The 27130-nt window shown below is 38.7% G+C and overlaps 1 protein-coding gene across 2 annotated transcripts in view; it reads left to right on the forward strand.

Annotated features, from left to right (window-relative positions):
• Positions 1–27130, forward strand: part of LOC143885086 (Tetratricopeptide repeat (TPR)-like superfamily protein) — a 73726-nt gene that overhangs the window by 37605 nt on the left and 8991 nt on the right. For both annotated transcript variants that reach the window (XM_077389057.1, XM_077389058.1), the window contains 9 exons: positions 4747–4857; positions 4941–5034; positions 5158–5233; positions 7002–7187; positions 10631–10741; positions 10987–11151; positions 11263–11421; positions 12634–12867; positions 19618–19791. In XM_077389057.1, coding sequence (XP_077245172.1) covers positions 4747–4857; positions 4941–5034; positions 5158–5233; positions 7002–7187; positions 10631–10741; positions 10987–11151; positions 11263–11421; positions 12634–12867; positions 19618–19791 — 1310 coding nt within the window. The remainder of the gene's footprint in view (positions 1–4746; positions 4858–4940; positions 5035–5157; positions 5234–7001; positions 7188–10630; positions 10742–10986; positions 11152–11262; positions 11422–12633; positions 12868–19617; positions 19792–27130) is intronic.

Below are 27130 nucleotides of genomic sequence, written 5' to 3' on the forward strand. Positions count from 1 at the left end.
GCATGCATGCATGCACACATGTATATGGGATTTGCTAGGCAATTTTGAGGAAAGCCATTTCCCAGTTCACTTTTGCATGAGACAACAGCCACTGCAGATGAATTAAATGAATAAGACAAAATCTGCTAAAAATTGAGACTGTGTGGCTGTTGTCTCATGCAAAAGTGAGCCACGAAATGGCTTTATGCAAAATTGTCTAACAAATCCCTATATATATATATATATATATATATATATATAGAGAAAACGGTTCCTACACATATGTGTAGAGAGTTCTCTACACACTAGCTTAAAATACAGTGGGGTCCACATTGTTTGGGTGATCCAAGCCATCCATTTTAAAGGCCCTCACATAGATAGGGTGTCTACAAAAAATCAGATCCATAGGATCATCCCAACCCTACGATTTGGGGAGGTGAAATGGATGTCTTTAAACCTTCACAAATTAGTCCATTTTTTGCCTCCACAGTTCGAATGGTTAGGATGATCCTATGGATCTGATTTTTTGTGGACACCCTATCTATGTGAGGGCCTTAAAAATGAATGGTTTGGATCACCCAAATAATGTGGCCCCCACTGTATTTTAAGCTAGTGTGTAGATAACTTATCTACACATATGTGTAGGAACCGTTTTCTCATATATATATGTATGTATATATGTATATATATACCTTTGTCTTGAATATGGAAATTGCATTTTAGATGCGGCTTAATGAATGAAAGCTGAGATGACATTTCTGTATCTATGATGTTGATGTGGATAAGTATAGCCACGAAATGGCTTTATGCAAAATTGCCTAGCAAATCCCTATATATATATATAGAGGAAACTGTTGGTGAGCTTAACCAAACTTATGGTGAGCTAGCTTGCCCAATCACATGGGTCCCACATTTTGGGGAGTGATCCAAACCATTCATTTGCAAGGCCTTATCATAGATAGGGTGTGTACGAAAAATCAGCTCCATAGGATCATCCTAACCCCTCCATTTGTGGAGGACAAAAATGGACAAACTTGTGTCTCTCCATTTTTGTCCTCCACAAATGGAGGGGTTAGGATGATCCTATGGAGCTGATTTTTGGTACACCCCCCATCTATGTAAGGGACTTTCAAATGAATGGTTTGGATCATCCTAACAAATTGGGCCCCCATGTGATTGGGCAAGCTAGCTCACCATAAGTTTGGTGAGCTTAAGCTCACCAACAGTTTCCTCATATATATATATATATATATATATATGTATGTATATATGTATATATACCTTTGTCTTGAATATGGAAATTGCATTTTAGATGCGGCTTAATGAATGAAAGCTGAGATGACATTTTCTGTATCTATGATGTTGATGTGGATAAGTATAAACTTTATAGTTGTGTGAACATACAATTTTGTCATATGAATTTGAGGGAAGTTATACATATTTCATATTGACATCATCATCTGGTGAATTATCTATATCATGAGATTTACTGTTTTGTTAAGTGCCAGTTCGATGAACTTTTTATATTCATTTTTTTAAGAGCATATATATTCATTTTTTTTGCATATACTAAATGCTAAACATCACTACTAATTGTTGACAGAAGGCCCATTGTTGTGTGTGATTTGCACTCTTGATCAAATTATGTCACAAGGAGACACTCAAAAAGTAAATACTATAATTTGCATAAAGACAACCACCTACTAGTGTGAAAGATCAAAGATTCTAACCTTTATCTTGAAATAACTCATCGTAGTTAAGCCTTTGCCCTAGTGGTGGTGTTCTCAAACTTGTTGATTTGGACCAATAGGGAAAATTCTAATTCTTGTGCCTCTGATATCAAATAAATGCAAAATTAGGAGAGATTTTCTCTAGCTTCTAGCTATGTAAAAGTCACAGTCATCTAGCTGATCCAGGGTTTGAACAAACTTTCCAAAAATAGAACTTTACCTAACCCTTACACATCAGATTTAGGTTATCTATAATGATCCGTCGTAAAATCACAATGATCCATAATAAAAATTAATGAAATCCAACTATCGGATCTTTAGGTCAAATCAATCAATAAATATAATGGTTGAGATTAACTCAATCCGACCGTCAATTTTAAGATCAAATTCATTCAATATGACCGTCAAGATGATTATGTTAAAACCCAACAATCCGCAAGAACTTCAAAAATCGAAATCACAAAAGGTAGAGAATGTGTTGTTCCTTGAGGGTTAAATTCTGGAGTGATAGATGGTGCATAGATGGGCCCTTAAGGGTGTTGTTACCTGACCTTTATGTTCTGGCTACTGATAAAGATGCTTGTTGAAGTATAAATGATTAAATAACACCAACTCTAACAGCATGTTTGGTGTTACTGCATTCTCTTCTTATTTGGCTTCTGCTTTGTAGTTACCAATTCTTTCAAGGCCCGTTTGGATACCTCAGATTTTGTATTTGGATTTGGAATTGAGTTTTCAGTACAAAATGAATAGATCTGCCAGCTCATGTTGAGGGAGACAGAGAGGGAAGGGGGTAATTCCTGCCGCAGGGGAGAGGTTGAGGAGCCAAGAGGGTGAAGGAACTGCCAGATCTGTGGATTTCCAATTTCTTATTTCCACAGCTTATTTGGAAATCTGATTTTTTTCACTGTCAGTTGCTGAATTGGAAATTCAAGGATTTGATCGGGATCCAAATGTCAAAGCAAAAAGGGCTGCAAATATGAGATTTCCAAATCAAAATCTTCTCGACATCCAAATGAGCCCGCACTGAATTTCAGAGTTCCGAAATTTTATTGGAAGTTCCTACGGGTTGTGATTTTTAGCAGTTTTTTTTTTCTTCTGAATGGTTGAAAATTCATTCAAATAGAGGGACTGAGATGGTCAAATACAAGTCCGAGAGAAGAAAACAAGAAAGATACATGAAGAGATAAAAATGGTGGATAAGAGAGGCCCGAAAAAACTAAGGCGGTAGAAAATCGAACCGCTCAAGGGCCATCAAACAAACTCCATCCCTGGCAAGCCTATCCACCACCTCATTGGTCGATCTCCTTATATGACGGAAGGAGATACTCGAATTACCCAGAATGTCTTTAATCTCCTCAAATATCTCTGCAAATCTCCACGGGAACACATGGTATCCGCTTAACCAACGGATTACATTAAGGGAGTCCCCTTCTACCACCACTCTATCTAGATCTTCTCCCTCTAAAAACTTGATACCTTGATGGATTGCACTTACCTCTGCCTCACTTGAGTCGCCCACTCCAATGGGGCCTGCGGAGGTCCATTTCATTGATCCCCTTTCATCTCTTAGGAATCCCCCCCCCAAACGCGCAATGCTAGCGGACCCGGATTTCCAAGACTAGAACCATCAAAATTAAGCTTCGGGGATGCAGGAGCCGGCGGTTCCCACTCCGGCACAATCGAAGGACTCCTAGCTGAAGCACACCTCCCTCCACCCATCACACGAATCAAAAGCGGAAACAAATTTGAAGCTTGGAAGGGTCTTTCACCCACAAAATTTTAAGAGCTACCACTTTGTTAGATAAAAAGAAGCTCTCAGCAAACACCTTAAATATCCTGGCATTTCACTCTTTCCACAACACCTAAACAACTTCAAGGAAGGAAGTGTTCCATAATATTTTGTTTTTTTCCCCTCCATGGAGACATTTGCCAACAGTCCAAAAGATCGATAAGGTGCTCTGGGAACACCCAGGATATTCCAAATCTTTCCAAGATGTCGCTCCATATCTTCCTAGCGGCCTTGCAGTGGATGAATAAGTGATCCACTGATTCTCCATTTTGAATAGCACAATGGTCAATAGTCAACGTTTTCCGCTCCCTCGGAAAATCCACCGTTTGAATTCGCTTGCGGAAAGCGGCCCACCCAACTCCAATTGTGGGGGTGGGGGGTTTGGTTTGCTGGATGGACCAGACCCTTGCTATACTGGGGGAGGCTGCTCAAGACACGAGGTTCTGGTAGAAGATTTGGCGGAGAATTCCCCCGAAGTATTGCATACCCATACCCTTAAATCTGATCCATTTCTCTTTATATAGCATCCCTCTAGTATCTCAAAAAGTCTGGTCACCGATTGTAACTCCCTGTCAAAAATGTTTCTTTTGAAAGCTGGCACCCATACAACCCTAACCTCTCTTCTCTCGAAGTAGTCTTTGACTAAAGCCTCTACTGAAGATGATATTACAAACAAATACAGGAACAACTCCTTCAAAAGGTACAAAGGAACACCATTTATCTTGCCAAAATCTTACTCTTATCTCCTTATGATTTTTAGCAGGTTAGTGACTGATATGTATAGTTATATGCTTTACAGCCCTTCTATCACATACCTAGCTTACCAATGAACCAGGTAACTGTGAGTTTTTTTAACTTCTCCATCGTTGGTGCTGAAATAGCAGATGATGATAAGGATTCCATCTCTACCCAAAAAATGAAGACTAGTAAAGTTTTTTCTTGTTTCTAGTTATACAAAACATCTTATAAAAGCAGTAATATTCTTCTAAATGTCTCATCTAAGTGTGATTTCTTATGATCCAAAAGGACTAATTTTCTACTATTTGTCTTGTTAGACTATTCTTTCTTGAAGCAATTCATACCATGAATTTTTTAAGATCCAATTTTAGATCTATGTTCTAGGAAATGACATTCTTGAAGGCTATCAAAATGACCATTTAAATTTATTTCTATACGGCTCTAAATATAGGACATAATATGGATATAAATCTTTCTAATGCCATCTCCTATTTTATTCACTTGCAGAAGCAATAAAAGTTGAACTTGAATTCAGAAATCCTCTTCAAACCTCACTTTCTGTTTCTGGTGTTTCTCTTGTATGTGAGCTTTCTGCAAGATCTGAGGCAACAGGATCTGGTATGCCAATTACTCTGTTATATTGCATCCTTTTCATACCAGTCCCAAATTGTTAAGTGTCTATAATCCTATGTAATCATCAGAATTGGGCGATCAATATGTCAATGATGCGGATGAACGCAGATCAGCAACTGGATTTCCAGACGATATGGCACTAAGAGAGTTCATCAGAAATAAGTAATAAAATTAGTTTCTAATCCAGGATTCTTTAGTTTTTCAAACTTGTGTTGCAATGATTTCTAAATGTGCTTTGTATATCAGCTATAGCTATTAAAAATGCTGATGGATTTATGGATGCAGGGTGCTAGATGATGGGATCTCTTCATTTGTATTATCAGAGGTCGACTTTTCACTTCATGGTGGCGAGACTATGGTGGTAGGTCCTCCATGAAAACAATCTGCAATTAACTTTTAAGTTTTCTCCATTTCACATTTGCGCATCACATCGTCAAATACTTATGTGGGATATTAGGTTGATGTCTTCCCTTTCCTTCATTATCAGTAGTTAATCTAGTTGTTTTTTTATGTTGATTAGGCAGGCGCCTCAGATATTCATCGCTCTACTACACGATGGTGTATGCTTCTTTGATATTGACCTTAAAATTTGATTAAAATTTCATGCGGCTTGATCCTACCTCATTAAATGCACGATCATCAGCACACTTTGAAACCAATCCAAATGAATATGAATTCAATGGTGACGTGGTATAAGTAGAGCAACTGATGGGACTAGTTATACACCGCCCATGAATTCAATAAATACGATAAATAACATGCAAGTGCAATCAAGACCATTGATTGTGTAGAACATCATACTAAAGAAGTACAAAAATCAGCGGCTTATTTTTTATCGATGAACCCTTTTTAATGATCAAGGCCCTACGACCATCCGATGAAGGTGATCTCAATAATTTATGTCGATGCTTGTGGTCATCATTTGGACCAACTGATTTGATCATATGTACGTTGCGCTGGTACGAAGATTTGCCTTTAGAAACGCGTTACCATCAATTTCAAGGTTCTAACATGTAAGTACAATCAAGATTGTTGATCTTGTAGAACGTCATGAGGCACCTAACATGATTTTGGTCATGGACATCCCATGTGATAAAGAACCACAAAAAATCAACAGCTTATTTTTTATTGATATAATCCTAAAGGAGGCTTATAGTTCAAGGGCCTAGGATCATCCGATGAAAATAATCTTAACCGCTTTCAACCTTAGTTATGGTCGCCATTTGTACGGACGGATCTGATCACATTCGTAGCACAAGCGGGCCATTACCTTAATCAACAGACATGTAAGTGTGATCAAAGTCGTTAGATTCAGAACTACACACCCCCACCAATTTAATAAAACCTCTTCTCGTAAGAGGAATATTTGATCTCAATGCATGTTATGGGTGTGATTCTCTTTTCATGTGAAAAAATAAAAGAAAGATAAGAGTTTAGGAGTAGAAATCCCATTCCATCATTGCATAGAATAAAATAAAAGAGCCATAAGGCTACATATATGAGAAAAGAAATCTAACTAGAAAGCTCTAAAACCCTAATAAAAAAACCTAACACTTTGGATTAAATTACCCTCTAATGGCTAAAAGATTCTCTCCACTTAAAATTTTCATAATACATGTGTGGGGTCTATTTAAAACAATCATAACTCATTGAACTAAGTGATTTGATGTACCCACACCCACACCCCACACACACACGCGCACGCACACACCCAAATGGATAAAAAAGACTTACAAAAATTCCCAAAAGTCACTTGAAATTAGAATATGGTCCCCATTGCAATGGAAGACCCACTTAGTTTCCTTGTCCTTTAAAGTAGCAGCACAATCTTTTACTCTCTTTTGGACTTTATTTCGTGCAAAGTGCTTCTTGAAATGGCTCCAATGAGGTACTCCATTGATGCAGGAGATCCATCCGCCAAGCTATGTTACTCTGATTGTTGAGAAGAATGTTCCATCTAGGAGATATGGTGGTCTTATCCTTTGTTTGGACCTGTTAGCTTGTGCCCGTTCCTCTTTTTAATACATTGATTATTACAATTGTTGTATGGTACTCAGATTCTGTTATGGCTGTTAGTTCATTAGTTCCTTATATCAGTGGATGTTTCATAATTCTTGGTTTGCTTTCAGGTACAACTAAATGTCACTCCCAAAGTAGAAGGTTTCCTCAACATAGTTGGAGTAAGATGGACTTTATCAGGTTCTGTAGTTGGTTATCAGAATTTTGATTCTGATCTATCAAAGAAGAAACACATAAAAGGAAGAAGGAAAGTTACACACTCTTCGAGCCAAAACCTGAAATTTGTTGTGATCAAGGTCCGTTTTATCTGTTATCTTTTTATCCTTTTTTCTTTTTTTTTTGAAAATTGACGATTTCATTGATACTATGAAAAAGACATTAAGGACCAGAGGTCCCGACTTGCATTACATAAAATCAAATAAGGTTAGCCAGGAGTATACTCCTAGACCATAAAAAGTGTCTAAAACAAAAACTAGCCTATGCTATGAATAAGAACACCACTAAAGCATCCTCCAAACCTCCACAATTATGTTTTAGTCCCCCAAAAACTAAACTTCTAACAGTGTCCCAAAAGCTATGGGAGCCTCCCTCTTTTCAGACATCTACAACAACATCTCACCTTTAAACAACTCACCTATACCGAGTACTTCTCCAACTCCTCCAAGATGTTCTGGACTTGGAAATCCGGCATTTCAATGAGAAGTTCCTCCGGAATCCGATAAGACCGATACAGGCGACAAGGGTTTTTTCTTTCAGCAATCCTTTCTTCCACTAACTGGATGCCTACCACCTTGTTAGCTTCCTAATTCACTCTCCTCTCGACCCTTTCTTCAGCTAATAGTAGTTTGAAGAAAGAGTGTTTAAATAACGACGAGTAGGTATCTTTGACCTCACATGTCCCACAGAGACTATACAAAGTAAAGGGGCAATCCTTGGCATCTTGTTTAAAAAAATTTCACTGCTTCTGAAGAAGCTTTTCAGTCATTTCTTTGTGGGACGGATCAATAATGAAAGCCTTCTCCTCATCATAAGTCATCGACTTCATTCTCGTGAGGATATTTTCTAAGTTTATAATCTCTGTGAATAACCGTCTGCTCCGCCCAACCGAGCCAGAGGAGGAACCACCCGTGTTGTCTTGATTATCCATTCTTGGCTGCTGATTTGATTACCCAAAGCAGAAGGAAGAGTCGCTGATGCAGGAGCGTCCCCTCGGCATTTGATATCGGCCCACCTGGCTCCTTTAGAGTAGAGATTCCTTTATTTTGCCCCTTGCTTATATAGTGTTTGGTATTGTTATTTTAGTGGCTTTATTTCTTTTAATGTCATTTTACAACATTAGGGGTAGTTTGGGGATGCAATGTTGTATTAGGGCTGTGTTATAAAGTCCCTTCTTTCCTCTCTCTCACTTTAGTTTTTGATGATTTGAGTTTTAGAATTTTCTCTTTTGAGAGAGCTTGGCTCCTCTTGTATTTTCATCTTCTTCCTTGAGATAATGGAGTTCCAAGCTATTGATTATAGCTTTTCTTCCATTTCTCCCATCTAAACTTGTTGAATGCAAGAATTACATTTCGCCAACTCCGCGCTTGATTGAACCTCATGCGTCCCTCGCTTGTGGTAAGATCGAGCTCCTTATCCCTTTAAAAAAAAAATCCCCAAAAAAATTATAAGTTTAATTTCAGCATGATCTAGAAATCACGCCTCCGATCGCGCTCTACATCAGTCGCCCAACACCTACTCCTTTGGATTTCTTACTTCTCTACAAAGTACTGTATTAGCAATTTCCTATAAGTCCAAGTCCAAGGCCTTACACCTTCCCGCTTTTCAATAAAAGGGATAAGTATTATTTTGGCACTAAAAGTTAAAGTGGCCCACCCCCCAAAGTCCAACCATTAATGAGTATATAAGAAATTGATCCTAACCCCAACTAAAGCTTGGGGCATCCCTCATCCACTCACGACACATACATTGGGTATCAAGGGGGCTTCAATAGACCTCGATTTATTTATCTTTAAAGCTTCAACCCCTTTTGATGTGAATTTCAAGGGGATGCCCCTTTTGTCCTTGAGTAATCTTCCACAAGATGACCTCCTGACGGAATTATACGTGTCCATTCTGAATCCTTGTTTCCTTAGTCGTGCGCTTTTCATCTTTCTAAGTTCCGGATATGTACCCTGGTTGAGTAATCCAGAGGTACCAGGCCTAATGATACCCAGATCTTTCCTTAACTTCGCAAGTCTACATTTCAATAGCTTTTGACGCATAGGACTGACATGCATAGACCTCGATTTATTTATCTTTAAAGCTTCAACCCCTTTTGATATGAATTTCAAGGGGATGCCCCTTTTGTCCTTGAGTAATCTTCCACAAGATGACCTCCCTACGGAATTATACGTGTCCATTCTGAATCCTTGTTTCCTTAGTCGTGCACTTTTCGTCTTTCTAAGTTCCGAATATGTACCCTGGTTGAGTAATCCAGCGGTCCCAAGCCTAATGATACCTAGATCTTTCCTCCTTAACTTCACAAGTCTACATTTCCCTTTTGACGCATAGGACTGACATGCCAAGACAAGCCCTGTCCCCTTTCATAGGAAAGGACAGGAAGAAGGGAGGCGCACTACCCTGCAAAAGACCTGACGCTGTTGTCAGATGCTGAGATTTGAAATTTGAATTCAAGGGCCCCATAGGGTCAACGGTCTCCCTACCCAGAGGTTCCGAGCAGTGTGATAGCGAGATCTCCGGTATCGCCGGTAGCTTTTCCGGGATCTGAGTAACGATCTTCGAGGGGTCAAAAGCCAAAGGGGAAGGGGCCAATCCAGATTGGGAATTCTGATTTTTGGTTTCAGAACCCAACTGCCGTCTATTACTTTGGATTTCGACCCCGACAGAGTAACATCAGCCCAATGTTCGGATCTGAATAGAAGTTGGAAGTAACTTCCACCACGGTACGAGAATTTTAGCTGCTATGAATGACATGCATTGTTTATGATCCCCTTCCATTTTAACTTCCAAGACTCGACCAAGTAAGCCACCTAAAGCTTCAACTGTTGATAATGCCCAAACATGAAAGGGGATGCCATAAAAGTTAATCCATATCGCCTCCACACCTTGGACATACTCTGTACTCCAAATGGAAAGGGAATGCAATTTACTATCCCATACCTCCCTTCCTTTGGCTAGGATCATGGCGGTTTCCTCCTCCGACTCAAACATAAACAAAACCTCATTCTTTGATAGATCGCATGGGCAAGAGAGAGAAGGGATATTCCAAGATTTCTTAGCCCACTGCCAAAGATCTTCAAGGGATGCTGAAAGATTCCTCTTCTTCCCATCGAGGCAATTTTTAAGGGTATCCAGTCTTGTTTCCACTTCCTTACCCGAGATGATTAAAGACGGAATACCCCCTTCGATCAGAGGAGAGATCGTCCCAGAATCAGGCCATCGATCAGCTTCCTTATTAGCACTATCCAATGTGGCATCCGGATTGGTTTTTTCCTTACCAGGCGAGAGAGTACCCGTCATAGTCAGATGGCATATTCGACATTTGTCCCTCCATCTAAAATTGGGGTAGTTACAGGATGAGCAATTCCAGTCTCCGGATCTCCAAATTGAATTCACCTTATTTCTTTTTTTCCTTAACCCCCTTCGTGGATGTGGGATGTAGCTCCAGGCAGGTGCTCCATCGTTTTTCATCTTTTTTATCTTTTTCTTCTGTTAATAACAGCATATTCTCAATGTGCAGAATCTACCCAAGCTTGAGGGTTATATCCATCAGCTACCTAGGAAAACATACACAGGGAATTTAAGGCGTCTGGTACTGGAGTTGAGGAACCAATCATTATCTTCTGTAAAGGTATGATTTATGATGTTCTACTTTTTATAATAGTGACACTAGTTCATTCAGCTAGCTTTTGATTAGAAAAATATTTTCTAAATGTGACGTTATACCCAGATTATATGCATGGAATCTTATATTTTCTGAGATGTGTTTGTTTCCATGCATTGCTCCATTCCTGTGTTATAGAAAAGTTGATAGATGTAAAGAACTTGTTTTTGAGTTAAATTGAATGTGCCATGTGTCTTTTATATCTTTGGCAGAATCTGAAAATGAAGATCAGTCATCCGAGATTTTTAATTCCTGGGGGTCCGAAAGATATGGATATGGAATTTCCTGCCTGTCTAGAAAAGCAGATGGATAGTGAAGACAGTGATATACAAACTACTTTTATGAAGTCAAAGGGCTGTTTATTTTCATTTCCCAAGGTGAGTAGAGGTAATTGGTTTACAGTTTCCTATTGCACTTTATGTCAAATAGCTTTCCCAGAGTCTTTGGTTTGTTTTGCCATTTATTTGCTTTCCATTTCTGCTTTGCAGGATGCTACAATTCAAGGAGGAACAACCTTTCTATGGCCCCTCTGGTTGCATACTGGAGTTGCCGGAGGCATTTCCATGAACATATCGATATATTATGAAATGGAGAACTTTTCAACTGATATGAATTATCGTACTTTGCGCATGCATTATGATTTGGAGGTAAATCCCCAATAAGATAGGTTGCAAATTTAGTTTTTTTTTATTCATCTGATCTGTTTATTATTCCATTACAACTATTGTGCTCAGCCTAATGCCATGCAGTGCAGACTTTTACCGCTTTACAACTATTGTGTTGAGCCTAATGCCATGATGAAACATTGCTCAATCCAGTTCTCATTTGCACCTGACACTGGTAACTCCAGGAAACAAGAGTGAGGATGTCAAACTAAAACAAAACATAAAGTAATTTTAAAGGCTTGAAGCATGTATGAATCTTTATATTTCAAAACATAAAGTAATTTTAAAGGCTTGGAGCATGTAGGAATCTTTAGATTTCAAAACAAAAAGTAATTTTAAAGGCTTGGAGCATGTAGGAATCTTTAGATTTCGAGGCAGTAGCCACTACCTAAGGTGAATTTCCTTTTATCAGTTATACTGAATAAATTACACCTACTCCATCTTTAGAGTTGATTTAGAAGTTAGAACCACATCTGGCTCAAGACTAATATGGAATGACCTTAGACCTTTTTTTATGCTATTACCTCCTTACTATTCAGTCAAAAGAAAAGTCCCTGGTCATGAATATGAAATGAAACTTAATTTTTAAAACTAAACTGATAGTAGTCTTCATTTTTGTGCAGGATCTCTTATTGCACTAGGGGAGCCAATCATTAATGCTCATCAATAATAGTTTCTACAGAGTTAAACAATCAGTATTTTTATCTATATAGAAATTAATATTTGCTTATAACTGTAGAAATAAATCATCAAATCTTATGACATTTAGAAGACAAACAATCATCTAGAAACCAGCAAATTTAAGTTTTATAAATTGGGTCTGATTTTCAATTTCTACCAGATGTTTTGACTGGTCTGACATGCAAAAGACTACAATAATGCTTTTCCTTGTAGAACCAGATATCATTTCTCTAGGGGCAGTCCTTTAAACCTTTTCCTTAAATGAATTCAACTTGGCTAGTCCTGGGTAGCGAGCTGTTTGTCGTTGACCATGAGTAATAGCTAATACCTTTTCCTTGGCGTATGTCAAATGCAGTCATATATTTGTTTAAATACTTGGTTACTAATAGCCATTCATAAAAAAATACTTGGTTACTAATTACAGTATTTCCATTTTTATACTTGTTTTATCCTTAACAAAGCAGCAACTATTGCAATTGTCAGTTCTTGGCTGATAAATATATTTCCTTGTAGGTGTTACCGTCACTTGATGTACTGGTCCAAATCACTCCATGTCCATCAAGATTGCAAGAGTATCTTGTGCATATGGATATTATCAACAGGGCCGGTTCAGGAAGTTTCTGGCTTCGTCAGCTATCATCTGTTGGATATCAATGGAAGATTTCACTTCTGCCACCATATGTTGCTATTTGTCCTTCACAATTGTTACTCGCTGGTCAAGCACTATCATGCTTCTTTAAGCTTAAGGTGTGTATTATGAGTACATTGAAGTAAGAATGAAGAAACTGTATTCCAAGCTCTATTTACCTGATAATATGCTCAGTTAAGATGCACAAGGCTGTGTCATGGTTACGCATACTTCATAATGCATCCCTCAAGTTGTAGAATAAATGTCATGTACAGCTAACTTGGAACATATAAAATCTAATCTACTTAAGCTTACGAGTTGGAATCCAATTCTTCCAAAATGGATCGCAACCAAATCAACTCATTGGTACTGTGTGTCATCGCTTTGTGTTATGCCTTTGGGCTTTACCGTGGCCAAGGTTTTAAATTTGGTTTCGGTTTTGGTCGGCACGGAAAATGGAAACATTTGTGCTTTGGTGGAAATTTCAGTGGAAATCTTGTAAAATCATGGAAATGTATGGAAACATATGCAAATGGTGAAACTTTAAGATGATACTTTGGGAAATGGTAGAATAAGCACAAATACATAGAAACCATCGCATAAGCAAGAAAGCCATCCATAATTGCTTAATCTCATCGAACAACTAGTGACATTCGTTGTCGCACATATTTGGAATATAAAGTCAATAAAGAATTAATGAAGTATTAGAAGGTACAATGACCTGTCTCCCCTTTAAGGACCCCAACTCTATATCAATGCCAGATAGAGTTACAAGATAGTATCGGTCCCGTGTTGATCTGACATCCCATGCATAAGATATGGTTACTTTGTTGTGCATTTCAATGATGTTCCTAGGATGAGCTATCTCATTTCTTTTTATCCCACATGAAATTATCGCCTTGCTGAATTTTTGGAAACAAGCACGTGGAGATTTTCGCAGATCATTACTTCTTCAATCTAGACACCTTATCCAATTCCCCATGAGCAAGAAACCCAAGTGGTTGCTCCATAAATACTTCTTGCAATTCTCCATAAAGAAATGCGTTTTTAACATCTAAATAGAAAGATGCCAATGGAGATTAGCAACAAGAGAAATAATAATATAATGCCAATGGAGATTAGCAACAAGAAAAATAATAATATAAATAGTGCTAAAGCTTGGCAACAAGTGACAATGTCTCCATACAGTCTATACCATATGCCTAGGAGCAACTATAACGACAAGTCATGCCTTGAGATTGACCGGTACATATGAAGCACGGCCCCTGCAATGCGGCACTTTATGCCTCATTGTATTGTCTCGACCGTTCTTTGGAATAGGGAGTTTGCGGCTCTCACAAGCAATCGGGTGCCCTTCTTGCATGAGCACACCCCCAATAGCATAGTCTGAGGCATCCGTCGACTTCAAACGGCAAGGAATGGTTCAGTAGCTGCGATCAACTGAACCATTTTGGAGACACCACTGTTTACATATCTACAACCAACAACACTCTTTCCTGTTGGTAAATGTGACAACTCCCTTGAATCATTATCATGAGTGCTGACATGTCTTCTTCCATTGATTTATGCCAATCAAGAAGATGGATTGCTTGAATAAGAGAATTAGGAATATGAACAGAAGAAAGAGACAACAAATTTTTGAAATGTAAAATACAGATGACTAAAAGACACATACTAAGAATGGCAGGAATGTCGAGGATGAAGAATCCGTCGATTGTCGGAAGAATGATAGGAATGAGGAGGAAGTTTGGAAGAATGATTTATGCCAATCAAGATGATGGATTGCTTGAATATGAGAATTAGGAATATGAACAGAAGAAAGAGACAACAAATTTTCGAAATGTAAGATACAGATGACTAAAAGACACATACTAAGAATGGAAGGAATGCCGAGGAGGAAGAAACCCGTCTATTGTCGGAAGAATGATAGGAATGAGGAGGAAGTTTGGGAGGATACGAACTCTTTAATGGCGATTTATCCAATTCCAAATGGATGGGTTTCCTAAACCGTAGAGACTGCAAGGTTATAGCCGCTAGTCGCACAAGTGCAAATTCATCAACTTTTGATTCCAAGTAGTCTGCCTCTGATGTAGTAAAAGATGGACCGCTACTGATAGAGAGATATACCATCTCATAAAAGTAAAATTTCTTATCCTTACCATTTTGCAATATATCCATCTCAAAAATAGCGCATAAGTCATTTTATAAAGGATACTGAGTCGACCAGGGATGTCCCCTGTCTGCATGTCCGAAAGGATTCTCTCCCGCCCAACTCTCTGTCTTTGGAATTGGTTCAAAATAAGGTGGCATTGCCTCTTCAAGGTGAATCAGAATTTCTGCATTTCAACTATATGGTCAGCATACAAACTCTGTAAGTAGCTCGGAAACTTTTAGAAGCAGAACCTCAAGTTGGCAGCAATTTGAATCACACTTACCAACTTTTAATACCATGAAGCTTTGGAGTTGGTCCCTTGCATGTGTGTGCTACATGGCGGCGAAAATTGTCTGTATCGGATCGAAAGCTGATAAATCTAAACTGAGAGAATTGATGTTGCTGGATGACAGGGACGCAAGGGATCAACCTCCAGGTGGTAAAATTTTGATCTGTTATGCTAGAGGAAAAAAAGATTTCTAAAGAATGGCTGGCAACCTCGCCTTTTCATAGAACATTAAAAGTCTAGTTTTGCTCGTAAAAAAAAAACATTAAAAGTCTAGAGCTTCAAGAGGAGGAAGACGTGTAGAACATGGTTTATGATGAAGATTGGAGCTTGGAATATAAGAGGCTTTAATGAGGGACCTTCTCAGGTTCCCGAAAACTCTCAAGAGGTTAGGGATCAAAATCATTTTAGGGCAATATTTTCATTAGTGTGCCAATATCGCAAAAGGGTGCCGTTATCATTTGATGGCATCATAATTGATGGTGTCTCATTATTATTGACCCGGACCTTTTAAGACTTGTGACCCATGTTACATGGATTTCTTCTGAATGGATGAAGTTGTCGGACACCGTGTCAGATTCCAATACTTCAGGATTCTCTGTGGCACTTTTAGATATGTTTTATTTATTTTTCTAAATACGACTATCACAACATTACAATTATCGCATGTTTTGAGTTTTATCCATCTTAATAGTGTAAGTTTTTATAACCATTCAAAAAAATAGTTTCTATATGATTAAAAAACATTATATTGACTTAACCTATTTAAAATTTTAATATATATATATATATATATATATATATATATATATATATATATATATATATATATATATATATGAGAAAAGTGTTGGTTATAACGCCTCCCATTGGTTCGCTTAAGCGGGACCCAAACATTTAAACGAATGGGAGGCGTCATAAGACTCATAACCACTTAAGCGCACCAAAAAAATGGTGCGCTATGTTGCGCTTAAGCGCACCAACATATTCCTCTCTCTCTCTCTCTCTCTCTCTCTCTCTGTATATATATATATATATATATATATATATATATATATATATATATATATATATATATATATATATATATATATATATATATAGAGAGAGAGAGAGAGAGAGAGAGAGAGAGAGAGAGAGAACATTTCCTACACACTTGTGTAGGTAAGTTACCTACACACTACCTTAAAATACAGTGGGGGCCCACATTGTTTGGGTGATCCAAACAATTCATTTGAATGGTCCTCACATAGATAGGATGTCCACAAAAAATCAGATCCATAGGATCATCCTAACCATTCAAACTATGGAGGCAAAAAATGGACTAATTTGTGAAGGTTTATACACGTCCATTTTACCTCCACAAATCGTAGGGTTGGGATGATCCTATGGATCTGATTTTTTGTGGACACCCTATCTATGTTAGGACCATTCAAATGAATTGTTTGGATCACCCAAACAATGTGGGCCCCCACTGTATTTTAAGGTAGTGTGTAGGTAACTTACCTACACAAGTGTGTAGGAAATGTTCTCTCATATGTATATATATATATATATATATATATTATAGGGAAAAGTGAGCGTACTCGGTCGAGTAGATAAGCTTATTACTCGGTCGGCTAAAAACAGTGGGGGCCCACATTTTTTGCGTGATCCAAACCATTCATTTGAAAGGTCCTTCCATAGATAGGGTGTCCACAAAAAATCAGTCCCATAGGATCATCCTAACCCATCCAACTGTGGAGGGAAAAATGGGCAGATTTGTGGACAAACTGTGTCTGTCCATTTTTCCCCGTTTTTTCCTCCTCATGTGGATAGGTTAGGATGATCCTATGGATCTGATTTTTAGTGGACACCCTATGTAGGTAAGGGCCTTTCAAATGAATGGTTTGGATCACCCAAAAAATGTGGGCCCCCACTGTTTTTAGGTCGACCAAGTAGATAAGCTTATCTACTCGACCGAGTATGGTCACTTTTCCGATATATAAATATATATATATATATATATATATATATATATATATATATATATATTTGAAAAGTTAACGATTTCATTCCATAATCCAGCAATTACAATTGATTGGGGACATGATGTCCCCACCACAGTCAAACAGATGTCAATCCGGCTAAGAAATGAAAACCACAAACAAAAACAGTACGTTACACCCCCATCCAAAACTCATCGACAACCATGGAAATATCTGCCCGTTGAGCCCCCTCTCTTTACCAATTGGGGATGAATAATACGCACAAAGTCCCTGATTTCATCCAAAATGTTGGCTAACTCTAAGGAACCGAACATCTGTTCGAGGCCCAAGAAAACTCATTAGCAGAATTAAATTTTTAATATATTACTTGTTATAATCATATTATTATGTATAAAATAAAATTTATGAATTGATTAAAATATTTTGTCGAATCCACCAATCTTTCTTTTGGAGGTTTGTCGAATCCGACACTCGATATTCTTGTCAGATTCTTACTTACGCTCGTGCTCATAATGATGTAACACAGCTTGTGACATAACTTGATATCATGTCACTTAAGTTGAAAGTAGTGCCCACTTGATATTTTTGTTGGGTTTGACTTCCAAGAGTTCGACATTTCAAAACTTAATACTTTGGCCCAAATAAGATTCCCATGGCTGCTAGAATGGTTGGGGTAGAGAGATATTCATCAAAATCAAGGTTGCCAGAGCGGAAATCAAAAGCGGGAATCGAAACAAGAATCGAAGGCTCCCGGGATGGTCGGAAGCGGGAACCCGGGAGTCGCCAGGGAATTGCCAGGAAGTCGCTAGGGAGTTGAGAATCGCCAGGGAATCTCCGTGGAATTGCGTTTCACATAACATTAAACCGCGGTTCCCAAAAGTGAGAATCATGTTTCCCACGATTCTGAATCGGGATTCCCAATTTTGGGGAATCGAGAAGATTCCCGATTCCGAATCGCGAATTGGGGATTCGAGATTCCCCAGTCCATGTAACGATTCCTGCTTCCTTGATCAAAACTCTCTGATGGAAGCAGGAAATGAATGAAGTTGAAGATCTATAAAGGCAAGTTCAACAACTTATGCAGCAACTCCATTGCTACGAAGTCTGAGAATGTGATCATAACTGTCACGCCTAGGAGGATATGGATTCCAACCCTTTCCTTGGGCAATGTCTATGCGTTGAGTCAAATATGGTTTTAAATTTCCACCGTAACCAAAACGAAGCAACCTAAAGTTTTTGTTTCCATCCCCACCAAAACAGTACCGAAACTGAAATGTATACCGAAACTAAAAGCGTAAGTACATTAGTTATATATTATATCAGTACGTATTGCATAAATATATTTAGATGAATTGTATGTAAAATATGGTGCATGTAAAAAAAAGGGCGGCCTAGTGCACGAGGCTCCCGTCATTGCAGGGTCTGGGGAGGGCTAGATGTACGCGGCCTTACTCCTGCTTTGCTTGCTTTGCAGAGAGACTGTTTCCGTGACTCAAACCCGTGACCACCAGGTCACAATGGAGCAACCTTACCGTTGCGCCAAGGCTCGCCCTCTGAAATGTGGTGCATGTTTTATGTATAAATATTTATATAAATTACATGCGGTACATGGTATGTACTGAATTATCAGACATGCGCGACAACTCTTGTCACTAGGTGTTGAATGTTATTAAACCATTATGGATGACTATCTTGCTTATGTGATAGTTACAAAGTGTGTATTTGTGCTTACTCTAGAATTTCCTAAAATTTCATCTTAGAATTCTATTAGGTGCATATCTTTCCATACATTTTCGTGATTTTACATGATTTCCACTGAGGTTTTCAACCAAAACGGAAACTTTTCCATTTGGCGACCGAAACCAAGATTTAAAACCTTGGAGTCATATGAGAGATAAAAAAAACCCTAGATTCACCCATTACGTGGAAATGGGCCCTAGAGAGTTTGATATGATGGTTGATAACTTTGAATGGAGGCAGCAACCAGAAGATTATATTGACTTGTTGAATATCATGGAATGAGTGTCCAATTATAAGGATGCGATTTTAAGAAGGTGAAGATTTGTCCATTGAGAGGTTTATTGACTGGTTGAATATTATGGAATGAAGCTGGTGCTTGAGCGCTGCAATACCTTGATTGAAAGGGAAACTACAAATTTCATCGTGTGGCCATTGAAGAGAACTCCTGGTCCATGAGATTAGCCTGAACTATTGATGATAGTGGACTTAAAAAGTGGTAGAGAGGGTTTCTTTTGGTCATATCGTGAGGATACGGAGATTGCTGATTATCTTTCTAAAGGAATGTTTAGATTTTGTTTGTGTATCAAGCATTTTTTCCCTTTTCATAACTACTATGCTCTCTTCTTTTCATCGATGAATTTTTCCTTAAAAAAAAAAATTTCTAGTTCTTTCTTTTATCTTTCAAGTTCATTATTTTCTTCAGGATTGCGGGAAATCCTCAACCACCAAAGACATAGTCACTTCTCTTAGTGCACCCCTAAGAAGAGATGTGAGGCTGGGCACTCAGGGCAACCAAGAACCATTATTTGATATATCTAGGTCACCTTTGGCAGAATTCCACTATTATGAAAGAATGCAACAGGAGAAGACAGTTCAGGTTAGTAGGTGTCACAATTTATTTTTCTGTTTGGTCTCCTAAGCTCATTTATATTGTATCAATAAATTGGTATTATGCCATTTGTGTTCCGGATTACAATGTGTAACTGCACATGTGAAGTATTGCCGGGATTTATTCTTTTCACAGAAAGGACAAAGTGACAAACACACTATGAAAAAATTTATTGTCATTATGAACTGTACAGAATAATGAGAATGGTAATGTATGATCATCTTTCCACCAAGGGCAACATGGTAGATATGCATGCAATATTGAATTTGGAATTTTGTATGTCAATTTATGAAAAAATGATGCAGAATTGAATAGTAGATTACTGGTTAATGATTTTGAACTTTGTGAGGCCAACTTAAAATAGAACTCTAGATAAAGGATCACAAGGTAAGGTAAGAATCTGCACCTCGAATTCAGAGCCCAAGTTTCTGGCAATTGGCTTACCAAGCATGACAGAGTGAACCCAATACTCGAAAGCAAGCAGGTCAGTACTAGAAATAAGTGTCCCTTCTAAGGACCCCAACTCTTTGTCTATACCACATAGAGTTACGAGGTATTATTGGTCCCATGCCGATATGACATCCCATGCGTAAGATATGGTTACTTTGTTGTGCAGTTCAATGATGTTGCCTACTAAATATCACTGCCCACATTAATGAAATGCAAATAATAATATCTTTCCATTTTTGTCGTTCCGACCATTTCAGTGGAATTTCAGAAATTTTAGTCAAAATTTCAAGGAAATAATGACGTGAAAGGAAATCATATAGATTTCGTTTCAGTGGGGATGGAAATGGCAACATTTCGGTTGTTTCGGAGAAATTTCGGGGAAATTTAAAACCATATTATTGGGCAGCAAACACAAATTAAGGGTTTGGAAATCAAGAACTAAAGTATAGTAAATATAACCAAAGAAGATAGGGCCAAGAGGCTGCCAAACTAAAATATTATTTAATATCTGTATCTTAAGGAGGGCCAAAGGCTTTACATATATAGACTTTTCCAAGCTCCACTACTACGTGGTTGTGGGCTATAAGGATTGTAATCCCAAATACCTCTAAAACATAAGAAAACCTATTATAACTTGCCACTTGGGCAAGAGACTAAAACTTGACTCTTGTTTACTTAATACATGGACTCCTAGCGTAAGGAAACTCCACATAGCAATAGGATTCTAGTTCAACGAAAATATGGCATTTCCCTCTTGTTGCAAGTCTCTTTGTGTGCCCTCTTGGTTCATTTATGTGAACTAAAGGTGGGCCCTCTTGATTGACTTGGTGAGCTAAGTGAATTAAAAGGCAAAAGACTTGACAGCACTGACAAATAGAAAAAAAATTGCAAATGCCCTCATTAGCTAGGGAATCTTCCGTGTGGGCCCCACACTAGGTAAATATAAGTTGATCATCTAGAACTACTTCGAACTTCCTTGATTGCATGAATGGAAAGCAATCTTGGAGTTGATTGTGAGGCTTCAGAATCAACATGGTGCCCCTATTTAAGCAGTGAGGTCTTCCACATCGAAGATTTGGACTAATCCACATGTCGTGAGGAAGTTCTAAAAAATAGGCAATGGAATTGATTTTCTTCATGATAATGTATGGGCCAGCACTATGTGAATTTAGCTTCATAAAAGCTCCTTTAGGAAACTGCTTTTGTCAAATCCACACCATCTCCATGTCACCTTGAAAACAAGCAAGGCGACAATGTAAGCCAGCCCTTAATTTATAGGCTTCATTGATGAGGATGATTCTCCTGAAAGCATCATCATGCAACACACGCATGTGTCTAGCAAACCCTTTGACTTCTATGTTGGTCCTTGCTTCTGGCTGTAAAGATATGAGGCTGACAGCCTCTGTGGCCGGACATTGGTGATCACTTCAAAAGGACTCTTACCGTTGGATCTATTGACAGAACTATTGTAAGCAAATTCATCCATTGGAGAAGTCTAATCCCCAACTAGGCATCTTAGAAAGTCTCCCAAGCTTCTGGTAACAACGTATGTCTGGTCATTAGTTTGTGGGTGTAGACGAGGACTGTAGCTTTCTGTTGAGCAGCTTCCACAAGGTCCTCCAAAACTAGCACGTGAACTTTACATTTCTATAAAAAAACAATGGTCTTGGGATGGCCATGAAGTTGCACTACTTCTTTGAAAAGTTGGCTATATGAATTGCATCTAACATTTTGCTACGTGGTATAAAACGTGTCATCGTTGAGAATCAATCCGTGACCACGGACACAGAAGAATCATTTGAAGGCCTAGATCCATGCTAAGATCTTTCCAAGGCTCATGTGGGACAAGTAAAGGCGTTTATAGGCCTTGTTGCACTTCTTTACGTTGGCCAATAACACATGTGACCTTGTTGTACGATTCTAGCCACGCCATTCTTCAAGTTGGACCAATAAAATCTATTTTCCACCATGGCTATCGTCTTATCACAACCAAAGTGTTATGTGACACCTCTGGCATGTAGCTCCCAAATCACTTGATCTCCAAGTGAGTGTCTAGAAGGCATAGATAAGTATCTTTGAGGAGATGCCCATCATGAATGAAAAAGATTGAGCTGTTGTCTTGCTGCCCTGCGATAATTTCCGCAGATATCATGCCAAAATCTTTGCATGTAGATTAGTCTTTCGCTAATCAAAGCCAATCACATGGGGAGAAATGGATTGTAGTATATACAGCACGCGGCTTAGAGCATCAACCACTTTATTCTCCATGCTTGCTCAGGATTTGACAATGAATGTGTACTCTTTAAACTCCACCCACTTGCCATGACGATGACTAAGATTTCTTTAGGAATTTACTTAGCGGAGTGCTTCATTATTAGAATATAAGATGAATTCCTTAGAAATAAGGTAGTGTCTCTAATGGAGAATTGTTTGTACCACTTGTACAACTATTTGTTATATGTAGAGAACTTCTTGGATTCATTGAGTTTCTCGCAGTGATAAGTAATAGGATGGCCCCCTTGCATAAGGACTCCATCGATACCCACTTGAGAAGCATTGCAACTTCAGATACTCAAGGGAAGTCTGGTTGCTGAAGAGGACAGGTCTCTATCTTCTATTTGATAGCTTCAACGGCGTTTGTGGCTACCTTTTGACCATACAAACTGCCCCTTCTTCATAGCATCGGTGATAAGAGCCATGATCGTACTCAAGTTTATGATAAACCTCATATAGGGTGGCTAACCGCTAACCTGTAGAAATTGCAGACTTCGTGCAGGTTAGTAGGTAGCTTTTATTGTTTCATGGCCAGCTTTAACACCATCAAATGATACCACAGAGCCAAGAAAAATTATACTAGAATTCATGAAAGAACACTTCATTTTAGCAGAGTTTTTCATGTCGAACAACTCCCAACACTTGTTGAAAGTGGGAGGCTTGTTTTTCCTTATATTTATTGTTGTCATCAAGTAAACAATCCAATGTAAGGCTTAAATAACTAGGTTATCAACCTCCATTTTGGGAAAAAAAAAAGAAAAAAAACTAGTTCATCAACCTCATGAGCATACTTGGAGAATTGGAGAGACCGAATAACATGATCAACCATTCATAGACTTCATCTATGGTTTTGAACGTCGTCTTCCATTCGTCATCCGGTTTATGACCTAGAGTTGGTGGTAACCGCTTCGAAGTTCAACCTTGGAGAAGATAGAAGAACTCATCTCTTGTCAAGCATATTGTCCAACCATGGAATTGAAAAACAGTATTTGATTGTAATCTTCTTGATGGCTCTACTATCGATGCACATCCTCCAACTCCCATATTTTTTAAGAGTAAGCAAGGCAGGCACGACCCAAGGACTTATAACTCTCGTAGATAATGGCACAAGGACTTATTAACTCTCATAGATAAAGTCCCTCTGTAGTAGCTTTTATACTTTCTGCTTTAATTCGGCATGCTCCATTGCATTCATGAGTTGCGTTGCTCAAGGGAGGGAGCTCTTCTGGGGGTACATATGAGAACTATGGAGTGGCTATTTCACACATTGGGACACTTTTTGAGGTGACTTGGCAACTGGTTTTGTTACTTATTTAGTCATGAACTCATGATTGCATAAACAACTCCTCTCTCTTTACTTTCAACCTCGATCTTAGTGAGCAAATTTAAGGCTTTCTTCCCAGGCATTGAAGCCTTATCCTTGCTATGGCTCTTATGGTTTTCAGCCGACATAGGCCTTAGACCAATTCATTTTCCATGGAACGTAGTGTATGTATTGGCTTTCCCACAATGATACACAATTTGGTTATACATCTAGTGACGTCCAAGAAGAATCTGTGTAACTTTCGTGAGTATTATGTCACACCAAGAAGCTGAGTTACAAGGATAGTAGTCTTGTCTTCCCAGGCAATGCTATATTGATGTAGATACGGCAGAGTGGTCAGCTGCAATCGATCACTCATATCTTAGGATGATACATTCGTGTTGTTGCCCCCATTAATAATAAGCTTGCAAAATGTATCCCTACTCTTGAGTATTGACTAGGGTGTGGAAAATAGCACTCTGAAGCCAATCCTTCTTCGCCTCCTCTTTTGGTGCAATTAGTATTCGCCGCACCATACTAGAAACCGAAGCAACCACATCATCCTGTGGCTCATCATCATCGTCTATGAATTCATCATGCTCTTGATTAGGATCCTCATCCTCGACTGTGTCAATAGCCTCCTTTTTTTTTCTTGTTGAATGGTTAAACCACCTCCTTTTCAACACTAAGTGTAAGTTCTTTAAAGGGCATTGAAAGCTATAGTGACCTTTTCCTCCGCACCTAAAGCAACTAGTTTCGTTACTGCCCATCTTTGTTGATTCGTTTAGGGGCACCTTTCTTGTAGGCTGGGCAGCTTGTGCAGCTCTAGACCTACCACACGTGAGAGTTATTAACATTATTGAATGCTGCAGCTGGAGTTCTCATATCTGGCTCTCTCCTGGTTATGGCTTCTCCTCCTTGGTTGCTGAATTTCTTTGTAGAAGACTGCCTCATATTCTTCTTTACTCTGAAGGCAATCTGGACGACATCTTTCATACTATATGTGCGCATGGTCGTCATCGCCTTGTGAATTTCAGATCTCAACCCATTTTTGAAGCGAGAAAGGGTTTTTCTTGCATCTTCAAAAGTCATCCCTAATAGACAGCTCATCAAACTTTCTAATGTACTGATGACATATTACCTTAGTGGAATGTAACCAATTGATCATAGTCTTCATCCTGAAAGTCAGGTCATAAGTACTTGTCTTCAATATGCATTCACCCCACCCAGTCTCGATAATTGGCGGCCCTGCAAACTTGTGTTGTTTCCTTTCCATGTTCCTCCACCATACTTTGGCATGCCTTACCAATTTCATCCCGGTTGTGATCTCCCATGGAAGCAGCATAATTAGATCTACCTCGTTCTAGCTTCTCAGGTACTTCATCACTCAAGGTGACTAGGGGTACCCAATTCATTACTCGTGCAACCTCGGTAGTTGTCCTAGTATTTGGTGCATCTTCCTGGCTGGCCAAAAATTCAATAGGCTAAGCATCTCTTTGACCATAAAAATAGGGGTGTCAATGGATCTACTTATGTCTTAGTCACGGTCCATTCAAATTTCTTATCGGTCGAATCATATTCAGAGTGTTCTTCAGATCCTACTTCATTGGTCTTTGTCACGATCCATTTGGGGTGTCCTAGTAGGCCCTACTTACATTTTACATAGTTAAAATTCTCAAAAGAGGGCAAGGGAGAGGGCGAGCGTGAGTGTGACCTTAGCTGCAAGGGTGAGCTGCAACAGCAACAATGCAGTGGGCTAGGGACTTGTGGTCAATGTTTAGAGAAGGAAGAGAAGAGGGTGACTCGAGAGTTGAGAGATGAATGAAAAAAAACCAAAAATTGTAATTGTTAAAAAAAATACATATGGCTTATTTTTACTAAAATACCCTTAAAATTATTAAAAAAAATTAGAGGGTATTTTCGTAAAATAGTGTAATAAAATCTGATTTAGGACTGCCTCATGGACTTTTAGTAGTTGTCTGGATCTGATAGGTAATAATTTCGGATCTTATGATCTAGGGTCTTGAAATGTGTCCATGGATCCTGATAATGTATTTAGATCTTGTCTATTTAAGTTTGGATTCGGATGGTCCATTGGACCGTCTGGAACAATTGATGGCCCTACATAAAAATCTTCAAGCTACCATTAAAATAAAAAAAAAAGTCTTCAAGCTTTTTAATTGTGGCATTCCCTGAGTAGAGGAGTTTGTTCCTTCCCCGGAGTGCAATTGACTGTTGTACAACCTCTCTACCAACTTATTGAGGAAATCATCTCTTTGGTTTTGTTTTGTTTTTTGAAATGGCGCAATATATTGAATAAAACAGAACCGAGATGGTCCACCAAATACAGAGGAGCAAAAGAGCATAAGAAAAAGGAAAATACAAATACAATCAAAATAAAATCAGGGTGGCAAATAATCAAACCACTCCAAACACTGCCTATTCACTCCTGATTTAGCTAGACCATCAGCTTCTTCATTAGCTGATCTTCTAACATTATTGAAAGAGATCGAAGAGTCACCCATAAGAAAAAGGAAAATACAAATACAATCAAAATAAAATCAGGGTGGCAAATAATCAAACCACTCCAAACACTGCCTATTCACTCCTGATTTAGCTAGACCATCAGCTTCTTCATTAGCTGATCTTCTAACATTATTGAAAGAGATCGAAGAGTCACCCACCCAGTCAGCAATCTCGTCAAACAAGCTTAGAAATCTCCAAGGAGGGGGAGCTAAGCCAGCTAGCCATTTAACAACATTCGAAGAGTCCCCCTCCACTATCACCTTATCCAAAATATTTCTTTCCACATAAAGGATACCAAAGTAAGTTGCTTTCACCTCAGCCTCGGAAGAGTCAGATGATCCATTTGGACCTGAGAAAGCCCACTTTACAACACCTTCATGGTCTCTCAACAGACCCCCAAAGCCTGAGGATCCAGGGTTTCCGAAGGAGGCTCCATCCACATTTAACTTACAGAATCCCTCAGGGGGCTGGACCCATTTTTGCACTACCTTGGACCTACAAACCCCTTCCATGCAAACTATATCCCATCTTTCCCATAAATCATAGGCAGACACGAATCTAAACAAAGGGATGCTCTTTGCCCATTGAATAGATAAAGCTATAATTCTCTGGAAGATGGAGAAGACGGAGCTAGCTTTTCCTTCAAAGATTGTCATTTATTTCCTTCCAGACTGACCACCAGAGAGCTAAGAGACACATTCTCCATAATACCTTTCCCTTCTTCTTCCAAGGAACAAAATCCCAACTTTCTAGCAAGAGGGGGATCGACGTAGG

Source organism: Tasmannia lanceolata, unplaced genomic scaffold, assembly GCF_043159265.1.
Source record: "Tasmannia lanceolata isolate RefF3 unplaced genomic scaffold, GAP_Taslan_0.1 ptg000008l, whole genome shotgun sequence".
Classification (NCBI taxonomy): Eukaryota; Viridiplantae; Streptophyta; class Magnoliopsida; order Canellales; family Winteraceae; genus Tasmannia; species Tasmannia lanceolata.